Genomic DNA, 16834 nt, shown 5'->3' on the forward strand with positions numbered 1-16834 from the left:
CACCAGGCTTCCAGCAATTCTCCTGCCTAAGCCTCGCAAAGTGCTGGGACTGCAGGCATGAGTTACTGTGCCTGCCTGCATTTTATTTTTAAGCAAAGAATCGTGCAGATGAGTACTGAATTAGTATTTGGATTTCAATGGAGAATACTGCCATAGTTTTTTTACTTCTACCCTGGTACAAATTTTATAGTGTATTTGTCTTCTCACACTTTGTAATCTTATTATATTTTCTGTAGGACAAATGAATTTTTTTTATTTTTATTTTTTCTGAGACAGAACCTTGCTCTGTCACCCAGGTTGGAGTTCAGTGGTGCGATCTTGTTTCACTGCAACCTCCACCTCCCAGGTTCAAGCAATCCTTATGCCTCAGCCTCCGAAGTACCTGGAACTACAGGCACACGCCACCATGCCTGGCTAATTTTTGTATTTTTAATAGAGATGGGGTTTCACCACGTTGGCTAGGCTCCTGGCCTCAAGTGATTCACCCACCTTGGCCTCCCAAAGTGCTGAAATTACAGGCGTGAGCCACTGTGCCTGGCAGCAAATATTGTTATTCAACAAGGAATTAATGTCAAACTTTGCCTACATTCATTTAAATGAATGTCTTTCTCCATTACAGGGTCTCTGTTGTTGAGTAAGGTATGGATCATGGCTAAAAGTTTTTCTATAAATAATAAAAATGAAGCTTGAGAAGATAATGGTGATGGGTAACATTCACTAAGCATTTATTATGTGATAGGCACAATTATAGAATCCACACAATAAGGCTCTTAGGTATTCTGATTCTACCCACATTATCATAGGTATGTTACAGATGCATATAAAAGGATCTAGAAGAATAAGTAAATTGGTTAACAATGGAAAGGAACTGAGGCCAGGAATGCTGCTCAAAGGAAAGGCCGGCTTTATCTGTAATGTAAAAATCTTTTATATGCAAAAGCAATTGACATATTATCTCTGAAATGAACAATAAATAAATAATGCAACACACTGAAAAGGGACCATCAAGGTAAGTGTTTGTAATGGCAAAATTTTTAATATTTGACAAAATTGGGGTTTGATAAAGACAGGTGAATACTATAAAGCCAATAAAATGGTAACAACATATTTACAGACAAAAAATACTAAGGGCTGGTTGTAGTATAGCATAATCACGCCTTATTTCCAAAGCAATGAGAGAGATAGTATTAAAGGATTTGTTCCAAAAGTTTGACAGTGATTATCTGTGATTGGTAAGATTACAGGTAACCATATCCTTTTTTTCTTCTTATCTACATTATGATGAGGGAAAGCTGTTTTGCAGAATGTTTATAAAAGGAAAGTAAACAATCTTCTAAAACAGAAGGTACAGGTATTAAAGGATACTTAAAAGTAACAGTTATTCACCATAAACAAGATGAAACATAGATACATATACGCAAATTTAAAAAACAAACACTGGGCCAGGCGCGGTGGCTCATGCCTGTAATTCCAGCACTTTGGGACGCTGAGGCCGATGGATCACGAGGTCAAGAGATCGACACAATCCTGGCCAACATGGTGAAACCCCGTCTCTAATGAAAATACAAAAAATTAGCCGGCGTGGTGGCGGGCACCTGTAGCCCCAACTACTCGGCAGGCTGAGGAAGGAGAATCACTTGAACCCAGGAGGTGGAGGTTGCAGTGAACCGAGATTGTACTCCAGCCTGGCAAAAGAGTGAGACTCTGTCTCAAAAAAAAAGAAAGAAAGAAAAAAAAAAAACCCACCAACCTGATATCCAAACTTTATGTGAATACAAATGTAACTTACCATCAAATAGTCAATACAAAACAATATGAAATGGACAAGGTTATTGAATAAATGGTGTTAGGACGATAATCAGGAAAGAAGAAAAGGATAAATTTAGACTTGCAATGAATAACTTTTAGATGAATCAGTAATTCTGTATAATACCAAAAAAAGATCATTGAAAAAATATAGTAGTGTTAACCCAGAAATGAGTTTTGCAATGTTTAAAATAGAGGCAAAATACAATAAATGATTTTTTTCATTTTTAATATTCACAAGTAAGAATTTTCCAAAGTAATAAAGGAATGAATATAGATAAGGATCTTCAAATATTTATTTGGGGTGATTTTTTTCCTGTATAAATTTTCTTAGACTGACTAACCTGTGAAGCATAAGTAAGGCATTTGTACGTTAGTTCTGTTTGTAGAGATTTTCACCACTATGAATTTTCTTATGTCATATGTTTAGAGTCCTTCCTTCAGCACATAATTTCAATTTATAGTCTCCAATTCACAGAGTTTCTTACCATTATGACTTTTCTTATGTTGCTGAAACTCTGAACCCCTCCCATAAGCCTTCCCACAGTTCTTACATTCATAAGGTTTCTCACCTGTATGAATTCTCTGATGCTGAGTAAGGCTTGAGCCACTACAAAAAGCCTTCCCACACTCCCTACATTCATAGGGTTTCTCACCAGTGTGTATTCTCTGGTGCCGATTAAGAGCTGAACCACTACTAAAGGACTTTCCACATTCTTTACATTCATAGGGTCTTTCACCAGTATGGATTAACTGGTGTTGGATAAGTTTTGAGCCACTACCAAAGGCCTTCCCACATTCCTTACATTCATAGGGTTTCTCACCAGTATGAATTCTGTGATGTTGAGTAAGGTCTGAACCACTACTAAAGGTCTTCCCGCATTCCTTACATTCGTAAGGTTTCTCACCAGTATGCATTCTTTGATGCTGAATAAGTTTTGAACCACTTCTAAAGGCTTTCTCACACTCTTTACACTCATACGGTTTCTCACCAGTGTGAATTCTCTGATGTTGAGTGAGATCTGAGCCACTATTAAAAGCCTTCCCACATTCCTTACACACATAAGGTTTCTCGCCAGTATGAATTCTTTGATGTCGTGTAAGGGCTGATCCAAAACTAAAGGCCTTCCCACATTCATTACATATGTATGGTTTCTCACCGGTATGAATTCTCTGATGCCGAGTAAGGGCTGAACCACTGCTAAAGGCCATTCCACATGCTTTGCACTCATAAGGTTTCTCACCAGTATGAATCCGCCGATGTTGAGTAAGGTTTGAACCACTGCCAAAGGCTTTACCACAATCTATACATTCATAAGGTTTCTCACCTGTGTGAATTCTGTGATGCCGAGTAAGGGCTGATTCAAAACTAAAGGACTTCCCACATTCCTTACACTCATAAGGCTTTTCACCACTGTGAATGATCTGATGTCGAATAAGGCCTGATCCAAAACTAAAGGCTTTCCCACATTCCTTACATTCATAGGGTTTCTCACCAGTATGAATTCTCTGATGGTGAGTAAGGTTTGAGCCACTACCAAAGGCCTTCCCACATTCATTTACCATTCAAAACGGCCCTGTCCTCACCAGTGTGAATTCTTTGATGGTAGCAATGGTTTGCCACCACTACAAAGGCCTTGCCACAATTCTTTGCATTCATAAGGTTTCTCACCAGTATGAATTCGCTGATGTCGAATAAGGACCGATACAAAACTAAAATCCTTCCCACATTCCTTACATTCAAGGAGTTTCTCATCAGTATGAATTCTCTGATGTTGGATACTGAAAGTGGGCATGTCTTCAGGAGTAAATATCATTTCACTGAAATGTCCTTCCTGAGATCCCTGTTTTCTCTCAAACTGGCTTTTACATTCCCAATCACCTCTGAAACTTGAACACTCAATGCTGTGTTTTGTAAGGTTTTCCATTATCTCCCATCAGGATGATTCTATTCCATAAATATTCTTTTTCAGAAATAATTTCTTGGTCTCAACTTTGATTCACAGTCTGAAAGAAAATATAAAAGCAAACATTCACTTTTTTGTGTTCTGGGAGAGATTAAACGTTTATAATAGATACGAAAGACAACCACAACTTAATTTTCATAAAAAATTGAGTTGCTTATACAGTTCTCACACCATGACTGGGGCAATTGACAAACAGATTAGGGAAGCAGAGAAAATGAGTAAAAGTCAGACTAGAAAGTGAAGGAGGTATTCAGGAAACAGATTATTTTTAAACAGTAGTTTAAAGTTCCCTGCAGACTTTGAAAGCTTGGTAATTATACAGATGTCTTGGCCCTGTCTTAATTTCTTTTTTTTCTTTTTTTTCAGACGGAGTCTCGCTCTGTCGCCCAGGCTGGAGTGCAGTGGCCAGATCTCAGCTCACTGCAAGCAAGCTCCGCCTCCCAGGTTTACGCCATTCTCCCGCCTCAGCCTCCCGAATAGCTGAGACTACAGGCGCCCGCCACCTCGCCCGGGTAGTTTTTTGTATTTTTTTAGTAGAGACCAAGTTTCACCGTGTTAGCCAGGATGGTCTCGATCTCCTGACCTCGTGATCCGCCCGTCTCGGCCTCCCAAAGTGCTGGGATTACAGGCTTGAGCCACCGCGCCCGGCCCCTGTCTTAATTTCTTAAGAGATGAATCTAGTGTTATAAACATTTATAAATGAGGGTAATTCTCATATTATCAGGGTTGTTTGGAGCACTACATTTTTCCTGGGGTGGAAAATCTGGGATGATTCAGTAATAAACATAATTTGCAGATAAACTCATAGAGACAGAAAAGAAAAATAATCCACAGAGAGCAGTTTCTGAATGAAAGACTAATGTGCTAAATGAGTATGGAATGAACTATGGAGAGGGAAGATTCATCTGTGGTTAGAATGTGGTTTGTTATGGTTAAGTTTGCCTCCAAATTCTATGATAACATTGAGAGAAGGAGGAGCTCAGTAAGGGCTACAGCAGAGGAACAGAATCTAGTTTTAACATGAGAGAAAAGGGAAGACAAGACAGGAGGCAATGTGATACTACTAGAAGATTGCAAGAAAGATGAAGATATATAAAGATGAAGATACATAAATATCCTGAACCTCATCTTTGATGATTATGGAATGATTCTGATCACACCTAATCTACTTATATTCTTGCATAAAGTAACTGTGCAGTGCTTATTATTTTGGGAGATTTATTTGCCACAAAAGTAGAGACTAGGAAAGAGAATGGATTTAAAAATACTATCTAAGGCCCTGAGTTAATACCTCAAACCCCAAAAAGTGAAAACATTCCAGCATCAATCTCTTTCTACAATTCACATAACAATCCTGTTTACAGCAGGTCTAAATATGTCTTGAAATTGTTCTTCCAATCTCCAACTCGCTAATCCAAATCAAAATTACCTTTTGCTTGGACACTAAAGCAGCATTTCTTCTAGCTTCCTGCATTTCCAGTTTTGCACCCTTAGCACCCAGAGTGATATTTAGCCTGGAACTGTTCTGCTCAAAATGAACTTGCTCGTAAAAGTTCCTCAGTGATCTGCCAGCCTCTACAACCTAATATCCCTCTCTGCACCCCCCCACCCAACAATAAGCTGTAGCCACAGTGGCCTTCATAGTTCTTCAAATGCACAAAACTGTACCCACCCATCCCCATCATGATTTCATCTGCCTGAAATGGCCCCCTATATCCACTGCCCCTACTCTTGGCCTTGCACGTTTCTGGTAATGGTTTAGATCTCTGCTAAACGATATATCTTTAAAATATTTCCTGCATGTTCAGTCTTAATTATGCACACTCTATCATCATTTCTCAGAGCTGTTTTTTCCTCTTTTCTTTGTGTTTTGTTTTGATAATGGGTAATTTACACATCCATTCCCTACAGTTAAAATTTTTCATATTTGAATGCTTGTTTAATCTCTGCTACAATAGAGCCAAGCTTCATGGAGACAAAGATAATATCTGTTAATTTAATCAACTTGAACTCTGGTACATGAAAAAAAAACTAAATGCATTTATTGAATAGCTAATATAATAAATTATTTTCAAAATGTATTATCCTTACAAATAAACATATAAAACTAGATTTCTCTAGACATAGGACATAATTTCTCTGAAAAGGGCAGTGGATCACGTGCATTTATCCCTGTACCCTTTCCAAAACCTCACTAAAAGGAATGAAAAGTAATTTGTAAAAAGGAACAAACCCACCACATAAAAGGAAATTAAAGAGGAAGCTGCAGCAACAAAACATTTTAAGTTAATTAATTAATTTATTTATTTATTTTGAGATGGAGTTTCGCTCTTGTTTCCCAGGCTGGAATGCAATGGCGTGATCTTGGCTCACCGCAACCTCTGCCTCCCGGGTTCAAGTGATTCTCCTGCCTCAGCCTCCTGAGTACCTGGGATTACAGGCATGTGCCACCATGCCTGGCTAATTTTATATTTTTAGTAGAGACAGGGTTTCCCCATGTTGGTCAGGCTGGTCTTCAACTCCTGACCTCAGCCTCCCAAAGTGCTGGGATTACAGGTGTGAGCCACCATGCCTGGCTCCTTTTTTTTTTTTTGGACGGAGTTTCACTCATGTCACCCAGGCTAGAGTGCAATGGCGCAATCTCAGCTCACTGCAACCTCTGCCTCCCAGGTTCAAGTGATTCTCCTGCCTCAGCCTCCCAAATAGCTGGGATTGCAGGCGCCCACCACCATGCCTGGCTGATTTTTGTATTTTCAGAGGTGGGGTTTCACCATATTGGCCAGGCTGGTCTCAAACTCTTGACCTCCAGTGATCCACCTGCCTCAGACCCCCAAAGTGCTGGCGATGACAGGTAATGAGCCACCATGCCCAGCCAACATTTTAAGTTGAAAGTGTAAGATGAATGATGACCAACCAAAAAAGATATAGTCTTAACTAGAAGGAAAGCCGACATATAGTTACACATTTTTGTGTGTAAAAAAGTGTATGATTTATGCTGCAGAACCCCAGAAAAACTTAAGAAGTGGAGGGAACTAAGTACCCATAAAAGTCTAACAATCAACATACAAAAATTTAGCATACAGCTTCTTAGAGCCCACTCAAAATTACAAATAGATCACCACCTCATGAAAATATGTGTACCCACCCACATGTTCAAAGCAGTATTATTCACAATAGCCAAGACGTGAAAATAACCTATGTGTCCACTGATAAACAGATGAAGAAATTATGATACCTATAAATGAGTATTATTCACCATTGAAAATGAAAGAGATCCTGCCATTTGCCAAAACAGACATGAAACTGGAGGACATTATGCTATGTGAAATAAGGGAGACAGAGGAAGAGAAATACTGCATGATCTCACTTATAGGTAGAATGTAAAAAAAAAAAAAGTACAGAAATAGCATACAAAATGGTAGTTACTGGGGACTGTCAGGGAAAAAATGGGGAGATGCAGGTCAAAGGATACAAAGTTTCAGACATATAGAATGAATAAGTCTAGAGATCCAATGTACAACATGAGGGCTATAGTTAATGACATTGTATTGTATTTGAGATTTTTGATAAGAGAGTAGATTTTTAGGTGCTCTTGCCACACACACATAAAAAGTGTAACTATGTGAGATGATGAACATGTTAATTTGCTTGACTACAGTCACCATTTCATAATATGTATCAAAACCTCATGTTGTATACCTTAAATATATACAAAAACAACATAAACAAAAAATAGGCAAATATTAGATATTTGAGAAAAGCCTGTAAGATACAAGACAGTAAACAAAGCAACCAAAGGAATTCAGAAGACAGACTATATAGGACAACAAAGAAAACCTCAAGTCACAATGTATATTCTCATAGGATGTGAGAAGCTACTCCACATGATACAAGAATAGAATAATATGAAAGAAATATTAAGTGAAAAAAAGTATTCATAGAAAATGAAAATATAAAGTGGGAATAAAAATAAATCATTCAAAAATAAATAAAATATCTTTAAAACCCATACAAAAAAGATACAGAAATGGAAAATAGGAAAATATGGGAGGTCAAGCAACAAAGTCCACCATCTACTGAGAAGAAATCATTTTTAGAAGTTTGCTAAGAATCTATAAAGTGTGCTAGAAGAAATGGAGGAACCCGAAAATCACCATTTTAAAATCATCAATAGGATAAAAGATTCAGGCAATGGATTCTAAAATTGGATAATGAATTGCGCTGGGGAAAAGGATATTCACTTGATCTCACAGTATCACTCTACAGATTATTTATTAATTATAAAGGGAAAAACATATACCTGTATAATAGAAAGATTTGGTACTTACCACCTTAATCTTAAGTGGTAAAACTTGATGCCTTAGTCTACTTGTGTTGCTATGAAGGCATATCTAAGGGAGGGTAACTTATAAAGGAAAGAGGTTTATTTGGCTTACAGTTCTGCAGGTTGTACAAGATGCACGGCACCAACGTCGTCTTCTGATGAAGGTTTTAGGCTGCTTCCACTAGTAGAAGGCAAAGAGGAGCTGGGATGTGCAGAGATTATGTGGAGAAAGAGGAAGCAAAAGAGAGGGTCGAGGGAGGTGCTAGGTTCTTTTTAACAACCAGCTCTTGTGGGAACTAATAAGAGCAAGAACTCACTCACCCACTGCCCCCCAGGGAGGGCATTAATCTATTCATCAGGGATCCACCCCCATAACAGAAACACCTGCCATTAGGCCCCACCAACACTGGGGGGAAATTTTCAACATAAGATTCGGAGGGGACAAACATCCAAACTATAGCACTTGGAATCAATAGTAGTGGAGCAACCTGACAATATGTTCCTCCTAATGTAATACAATAAAAGATGTACCATCATACCACCTATGTGGTATGCTTGCCAAATATATTCACCTGAATCTAAGCTTCCTATACATGAGAAAGCCATGAGACAAATAAAGGTTGTGGGACATTCTATAAAATAATTGTCCTGGATTCTTAAAAAAATTCAGTGTCATATAAAGCAGGGCCAGGCATGGTGGCTCATGCTTGTAATCCCAGCACGTTGGGAGGCCGAGGTGGGGAGATCACCTGAGGTCAGGAGTTCAAGACCAGCCTGACCAACATGGAGAAATCCCGTCTCTACTAAAAATACAAAACTAGCCGGCTGTGGTACTGCATGCCTGTAATCCCAGCTACTCAGGAGGCTGGGACAGGAGAATCACTTGAACCCAGGAGGCGGAGGTTGTGGTAAGACAAGATCGTACCATTGCACTCTAGCCTGGGCAACAAGAGTGAAACTCTGTCTCAAAAAACACCGAAAAATTCATGTCATATAAAACAAAAAATGAGAGACTGCTCTAGAATAAAAGAGACTAAAGAGATCCAATGACAGAACCAATATATAAATCTTGACTGGATCCTAGATCATGCAAACACACACCCAAGTAAAACAAACAAACAAATAAAGAAACACAATAGCAGCTAAATAAAGAGTTTGAAAACCACTGGAGCTGTCTAAACATAAAATGCTTAAGAATATTATTAAGTCCATTTTAATTTTCTTAGGTTAGAGATATATTGTAAATACTAAGGAGATATATGTTAAAATTATTAATGGTAAAATGTGAAGATGTCCCCAACATATTTTCAAATGACTCAGAAAAAAATGTGTATGTATGTGTATTAATAAAGATAAAGGAAATGTGGCAAAATGGCAACAACTGAAAAATTTGGGTGATGGATGATAAGAGTCCGAATGCTTGTGTCCTTCCAACCCCCAAATGAAATGTTGAACTTTAGGTATCAATGTAATGGGGTAAGGAGGTGCGGCCTTTGGGAGGCAGAGCCCTCATGAATGTAATTAGTGTCCTTATAAAAGAGGACCCAGAGGACTGCCTTTCCCTTTCTACCATGTGAGGACAGAGAGAAGGTGCCAACTATGAAGCAGAAAGCAGGTCCTTACCAGACATTGAATCTGCTAACATCTTGATCATGTACTTTCCAGCCTTCACAACTGTGAGAAATCAGTTTATTTTGTTCATGAGATAACTAGTTTATGGTATTTTGTTACAGTGGCCCAAACACAGTAAGAAAATGGGTATTCAGAATTCACTGGAATAGTCTTTTTTTTCTCTATGTTTGAAAATTTTCAAGGGAAACAGAAAATACAGATTGTTCTAAAAAGTAGCATTAAGGGAAACTTCCCAGACCTGAAAGACATGAGTCTCTCCATATTTAATGGGCCCACTTGGTATGTAGCATTAAAAAACATGATTTACATTTAGATATATTTTTATTACGTTCTAGGACACTGGAAACAAAGAAAATACCCTAAAAGGCTCCAAAATGCAAAGACAGGGTATAAACCAAACACCAGGAATGAAAATGGCTTTGGAGTTCTAAATAATATTATAAGACAGAAATCATAACTTTAAAATTCTGAGGAAAATATTTTAATGTAGAATTCCATGCCCTGCCAAAGAATCAATATAGTGGTTGAAAAATATACTAGAACTCACAAAATTTAATTCTCATTCATCATTTCTCACATGCCACGAATATCAAGAAGAAGAACCAAACCAAGAAACAGGAAGGCAAGGAATCCAAGAAACAACTCAACACAGAAGGGCAGTGAATTTAAGAAGACAGAATTCTAGAGTAATAGTGGTACAAGCAGTCAGTAGAGAAAAAAAGGATCATAGAAGAGATGTTTCTAAACCTAAGAAGCTGACAGAACATACCGGGAAGAGACTTATTTCCCAGTAGATTTTGAATATAAATTAGTGATAAATATATGGACAAAAAGGTAATATTAATTACATGGAAAACAAAGTTGTATAACAATATAAGTGTGATTCACAGCTCACTTATGAATAAAATCTGTTAAAAATATGCAAGCCACAGAATGGGCGATGATATTTACAAAATATTTAGCTGTCAAAGAACTACCATGTAAAATATAAGATCTTTGTCAAATCATTAATAAAAAGCTAAATGGGCTGGGTGCGGTGGCTCAAGTCTGTAATCCCAGCACTTTGGGAGGCCAAAGTGGGTGGCTCACTTGAGGTCAGGAGTTCAAAACTAGCCTGGCCCATATGGTGAAACCCCATCTCCACTAAAAATACAAAACCATTAGCCAGGCATGGTGGTGTGCCAGGTGTGGTGGTGTGTGCCTGTAATCCCAGCTACTTGGGATACTGAGGCAGGAGAACTACTTGAACCCAGGAGGTGGAGCTTGCAGTGAGCCGAGATCAAGCCACTGAACTCCAGCCTGGGCAACACAGCAACACTCAGTCTCAAACAAAACAAACAAACAAACAACAAAAAAAGCTAAATGATCCAAGAGAAAAGAAACCACTAAATAAATAGGAAGACATTGTCATTTTCACTCCCAGTCTTGTTTGTGCCCTGTGTAATAATCTGTCAGGTCTTTGTCCTAGGGTTCCTAGCACAGAGCTAGACATGTCTTTGTTATGGATCACACCTGAGTTTATGCTAATGTGGTAACTCATGGTGGACCCCTGAGTAGCTTCGGAATTGGGGCAGTCATCGAAAATACTTTTAGTTAGCCCAATCTCTTTTTTTTTTTTTTTTTTTGGGACAGAGTCTCGCTCTGTCGCCCAGGCTAGAGTGCAGTGGCGGGATCTCAGCTCACTGCAAGCTCCACCTCCCGGGTTCCCGCTATTCTCCTGCCTCAGCCTCCCAAGTAGCTGGGACTACAGGCACCCGCCACCTCGCCCGGCTAGTTTTTTTGTATTTTAGTAGAGACGGAGTTTCACCATGTTAGCCAGGATGGTCTCGATCTCCTGACCTCGTGATCCGCCCGTCTCGGCCTCCCAAAGTGCTGGGATTACAGGCTTGAGCCACCGCGCCCGGCCGGTTAGCCCAATCTCTGAGGAAGAAAGTGGGGCTGGAGACTGGGTTCAATCATGTGGCCAATGATTAATCAATCATGCCTACATAATGAAATTCCACCTCAAAGTTCAGTGGAGCTTCCTTGTTGAACATATCAATGTGTTTGGAGGGTGACACACCTGCTTTCACCAGGAAAGGGCATAGAACCTGTGTATAGATCCCTTTCAGACCTTTCTCTATGTGTCTCTTTACTGGGCTGTTCCTAACTTGTATCCTTATCTTTCATAATAAAACTATAAAGTATAGTGCATTCCTGAATTCTGTGAGTTGCAGTAAATTACTAAATGAAGGGGGGAGGGGGAGGGAGTCATGGGAACTTACTGGAATTGTAGCTAGTTGGCCTAAAGTAAGGGCAGATTTACTGGGGACTATATGCCAAAACCTATGGAATCTGACACTAACTCTGGGTAGCTAGTACCAGAACTGAATTGCAGTACATCAGTTGGAGATGCAACAGATTAAAATCCCATGTTCATAGATTGGAAGACTTAACATGAAGATGGCAATACTCGCTAAAATAATCTGCAGATTCAGTGCAATCTCTATTAACACTTCAGTGGCCTTTGAAATGAAAAGCCAGGCTGGGCGCGGTGGCTCACGCCTAGAATCCCAGCACTTTGGGAGATCAAGATGGGTGGATCACAAGATCAGGAGTTCGAGACTAGCTTGGCCAACATGGTGAAACCCTGTCTCTACTAAAAGTAAAAAAATTGGCCGGGCACGGTGGCTCAAGCCTGTAATCCCAGCACTTTGGGAGGCTGAGACGGGCGGATCACGAGGTCAGGAGATCAAGACCATCCTGGCTAACCCGGTGAAACCCCGTCTCTACCAAAACTACAAAAAACTAGCCGGGCGAGGTGGCGGGCGCCTGTAGTCCCAGCTACTCGGGAGGCTGAGGCAGGAGAATGGCGTAAACCTGGGAGGCAGAGCTTGCAGTGAGCTGAGATCCGGCCACTGCACTCCAGCCTGGGCGACAGAGCAAGACTCCGCCTCAAAAAAAAAAAAAAAAAAAAAAAAGAAAAAGTAGGACTCACTTCTTCCAATTGTAACACTTACTACTACAAAGCTACAGTAATCCATAGGACTGGCATAAGAACAGACTTGCAAACTAATGGAATAAAACTGAAAAACCAGAAATAAACCCAAACATCTATGACTAATAAATTTCCCAGAAGGACAGTAAGTCCACTGCATGGAGAAAGAAATGTCTCTTCAACAAATGGTATTGGGACAATGGGATAAACACATGCAAATATAAAATGTGAGCTTGAGATGGATCAACAACCTAAACAGAATTGCTAAATAATAAAACTTTCAAAAAAACAGGATTTCTAATTCTTCATGACCTCAGATTTCGCAGTTAATTCTTAGATTTGACACCTAAAGCACAAGCAATGAAAGAAAGGATACATCCATTTAAATTCATCCAAGTTAAAAGTCTGTGCTTCAAACGGGTACAGGGTATTTCTACAGGCAGATGAAAAAGGTTTAAAACTAGAGAGAATCGATAGTTGCACAATATTATGAATACAGCAAATACCACTGAAGTTATACTAAATACCACTGAATTATGCGCTTTAAAATGGTTAAGTGTATCTCATGTGAATTTTGCCTAAATGAACAAATCTTGAGGAAAAAATGGGAAAAGGAGACAAAAGATAATGCAAATGAAAAGATGTTCTGTTTCATTAGTAGTCATGGTCATGCAAATTAACCATAATTAGCTATTACTAAGTATATTAGGTAGGTAAAAAGTATGACTATTCCAAATGTTGGTAAAGATGTGGCAAAAATGTGGCAAAGGCGGCGGCAAATACACACTGTTGGAAGTAGACTACTTTTTCATACAATCACTTTGAAAGAATTTGGTTATCTAGGCTAACATGTATATTCCCTATTACCCAGCAATTCCACTCCTAGGTAAAACATCCACTAGAATGTTCATAACAGTTTTATTAAGAGTAAAATGCTGGAAACCACCAATTATCCACATAAAAAATATGTTGGACAAAATACACTGTGATACAGTCACAAAGGTTATGAAATAATAGTGGAGATAAACAAGATATATCTAAACTATTCAACATGGGCCAGGTGCAGTGGCTCACGCCTGTAACCCTAGCACTTTGGAAGGCCGAGGCGAGTGGATTGTTTGAGGTCAGGAGTTCGAAACCAGCCTGGCCAACATAGTGAAACCCCGTCTCTACTAAAAAATACAAAAAATTAGCTAGGCGTGGTGGTGCATGCCTGTAATCCCAGCTACTTGGGAGGCTGAGGCAGGAGAATCACTTGAATCAGGAGGTGGAGGTTGCAGTGAGATGAGATTGTGCCACCACACTCCGGCATGGGCGACAGAGTGAGACTCTGTCTCAAAACAAAACAAAACTTAAAAAGGACACATATATTATGATTCAGTTTATATAAGTTTAAAAGCAGGCAAAGCTGTATAATATCCTTTAGGGAGTTATACAAAGTTGGCAAAAAATTATAAGAGTAGAGAATGATTTTTACAAAATCTACTTAATAGTTACACTTGAGTGGAGAGAGAGTGAAAGATGAATTTGGTTTGGGCAGGCAGAGAGCTTTGTGGTACTAGCGATGTTGTATTTTTCTAATCTTCATGGTGGTTATATGGGTATTATCACTTAACCTAAAAAGGTTTTATGTATCTGAATATATAAAATACTTCAGGAAAAAACTCAAACTTTGAGAGGAAAAGAAGAAAAAAGAAACAGAAAGAACATGTTTCAATTCATCTGAAGAAAGTAGTCTAATAGCCATGATACCAAATAAGACAAAATACTAAATATGAAAAGAGAATAACTTGGGGCTAATATAACTTATGAATACACACACACACACACACACACACACACACACACGCTAAATAAAACTCTAGCAATATGAATACAATAATTAAAAAAGCAAACTTTATGAATAAGTTGATTTTATCCAAGGAATACAAGGTTGCTTCAACATTAAAAAAGCACTTAATTATATTAACAGATTAGAGAGAAAAATGCACATTTGTCTACGACAATCAGAGAATTTGATAAAACCCAACATCCAGTTACTGTAAGAAGAAACACAAAACTTGAAGGCCGGGCGCGGTGGCTCAAGCCTGTAATCCTAGCACTTTGGGAGGCCGGGACGGGCGGATCACAAAGTCAGGAGATCGAGACCACCGTGGCTAATACGGTGAAACCCCGTCTCTACTAAAGAATACAAAAAACTAGCTGGGCGACGAGGCGGGCGCCTGTAGTCCCAGCTACTTGGGAGCCTGAGGCAGGAGAATGGCATGAACCTGGGAGGCGGAGCTTGCAGTGAGCTGAGATCGGCCACCGCACTCCAGCCTGGGCGACAGAGCCAGACTCCGTCTCAAAAAAAAAAAAAAAAAAAACTTGAACAAGCTATGAGTAGAAGGTAATTTCCTCATTCTGGTTAACAATACCTACAAAAACCAGGAAGGGACACATCAAATATGTGCACATCCATACAGGTTGTAGCAAATAAAACATGTAAGTACTAGAAAGCAAGAAACAAAACTGATGTTTGCAGATCTTATGATTGCCTATATGGAAAAATTCAAAAGATATAATCATCCATCCATTTTAAAAAGTATTACACAAAAAGTAGCTGGGCGTGCTGACACGTGTCTATAGTCCCAGCTACTCAGGAGACTGAGGCAGGAGAATCACGTGAACCTGGGAGGTGGAGGTTGCAGTGAGCCGAGATTGAACTACTACACTCCAGCATGTGTGACAGAGTGAGACTCTGTCTCTATAAATAAATAAATAATATTTTGAAAAGTATTATATCCCTATCTCATGTCATACCTAAACAGCAAAGTCAGTCCTAGATAAATGACTTACATTTTTAAAAATGAACTTTAAAATTCTTAAAAGACTATGTGCCAGTTGTCAATGTATTGCCCCTAAGTTCCAAATTCACCCTTTATTCACCATTTTTTCACTCTGCAAAAGTAGACCTGGGCTATAGAAATATTTTTCCTTGCCAGAACAATGTTAATTAAGCTTTACCAGTAGTGGATGTCTGAAAGACACTGCAGGAGGAAGGGACATTCCCTTCTGGTTCTGGTGTGCTTGCCTGGCAGGTGGCTCCAGCATCCAGGTCCACCTCCTGCAGCACATTCAGTTTCCCCAGCACCCAGTTCCTGCAGCATGAGTGACTTTACCAGGCTTCCTCAGTCAAGCAGCTTCTCTAGCTCCCGGCTCTTAAAGTACAAAGTGGCCAGCAGCACCCAGTAGCCTCATCTGAAAGTTTCGTAGCAAATGCTTCTGGTAAGACAACCCAGTCTGCCCCACAGGATGGATTACTGGTAAATTCTAGAGGACAGATTTCCAGCAAGTTCCACAGCAGGAACAGGACATGGCTAAGGCAAGTGAGGCACTTATGGCACAAAACTTGAGGCATTCGCGCTCAGATGCCAACCCTGCACGTATAACCCTGACGATGACTGTCTTAAGAATGAGGAACCCAGAATGCAAAATTTGAGGCATTCCGTCTCAGCGTCATGCAAGTGTAGCTACATCTGACGGTGAATGCTTCTCACTGTCTCACTTGCCTCATCTTAGTCCCAGCCCTTTACCACAGCAATTACTGTCATTCAGTAAGCCACAGATGTGCACTCTCCAACAAGGCCTAGATGTTAGCCCTGGGAGGGCTTCCTCCTTGGACTCTCTACCATTAGTAGTGGCTGCTCTTTTTATTATTTTTAAAATTTTTTTTAGAGACAAGGTCTCACTCTGTCACCCAGGCTGGAGTCACCCAGGTACCCAGGCACAATCACAGCTCACTGCAGCCTCAAACTCCTAGGCTGAAGCCATTCTCCCTCCTCAGCCTCCCAAGTAGCTAGGAATACAGGCACATGCACCACACCTAGCTAACTGGCTGTTATATTTTTCTTTTTGTAGAGACAGGATCTGGTCTGAAACTCCTGGCTTTCAGCTATCTTCCCACCTCAATCTCCCCAAGTGTTGGGATTACAGATGTGAGGCATCGTGCCCAATCAATGGCTGCTCTTTATGGCTATAACTCCCATGGTTTCTTGAGTTTCCTTTACTTCTTACTGGTCAATCCTTTGTTACTCTAGTTCCATGATAGTTAATAATTTTTTTTTTTTTTTTTTTTTTTTTTTTTTT

General features: G+C 39.6%; 1 protein-coding gene across 1 annotated transcript in view; it reads right to left on the reverse strand.

Annotated features, from left to right (window-relative positions):
- Window positions 1–1673: 1673 nt before the first annotated feature.
- LOC108522766 (zinc finger protein 345-like) overlaps window positions 1674–16834 on the reverse strand; it is a 32254-nt gene continuing 17093 nt past the window's right edge. The window contains 3 exon segments of the mRNA XM_017863194.1: window positions 1674–3381; window positions 3383–3451; window positions 3453–3813. Of these exon segments, the coding sequence (XP_017718683.1) occupies window positions 2260–3381; window positions 3383–3451; window positions 3453–3734 (1473 nt within the window). The 5' untranslated portion in view covers window positions 3735–3813 and the 3' untranslated portion in view covers window positions 1674–2259.

The sequence above is a fragment of the Rhinopithecus bieti genome, unplaced genomic scaffold, assembly GCF_001698545.2.
Source record: "Rhinopithecus bieti isolate Rb0 unplaced genomic scaffold, ASM169854v2 scaffold_67983, whole genome shotgun sequence".
Taxonomy (NCBI): domain Eukaryota; kingdom Metazoa; phylum Chordata; class Mammalia; order Primates; family Cercopithecidae; genus Rhinopithecus; species Rhinopithecus bieti.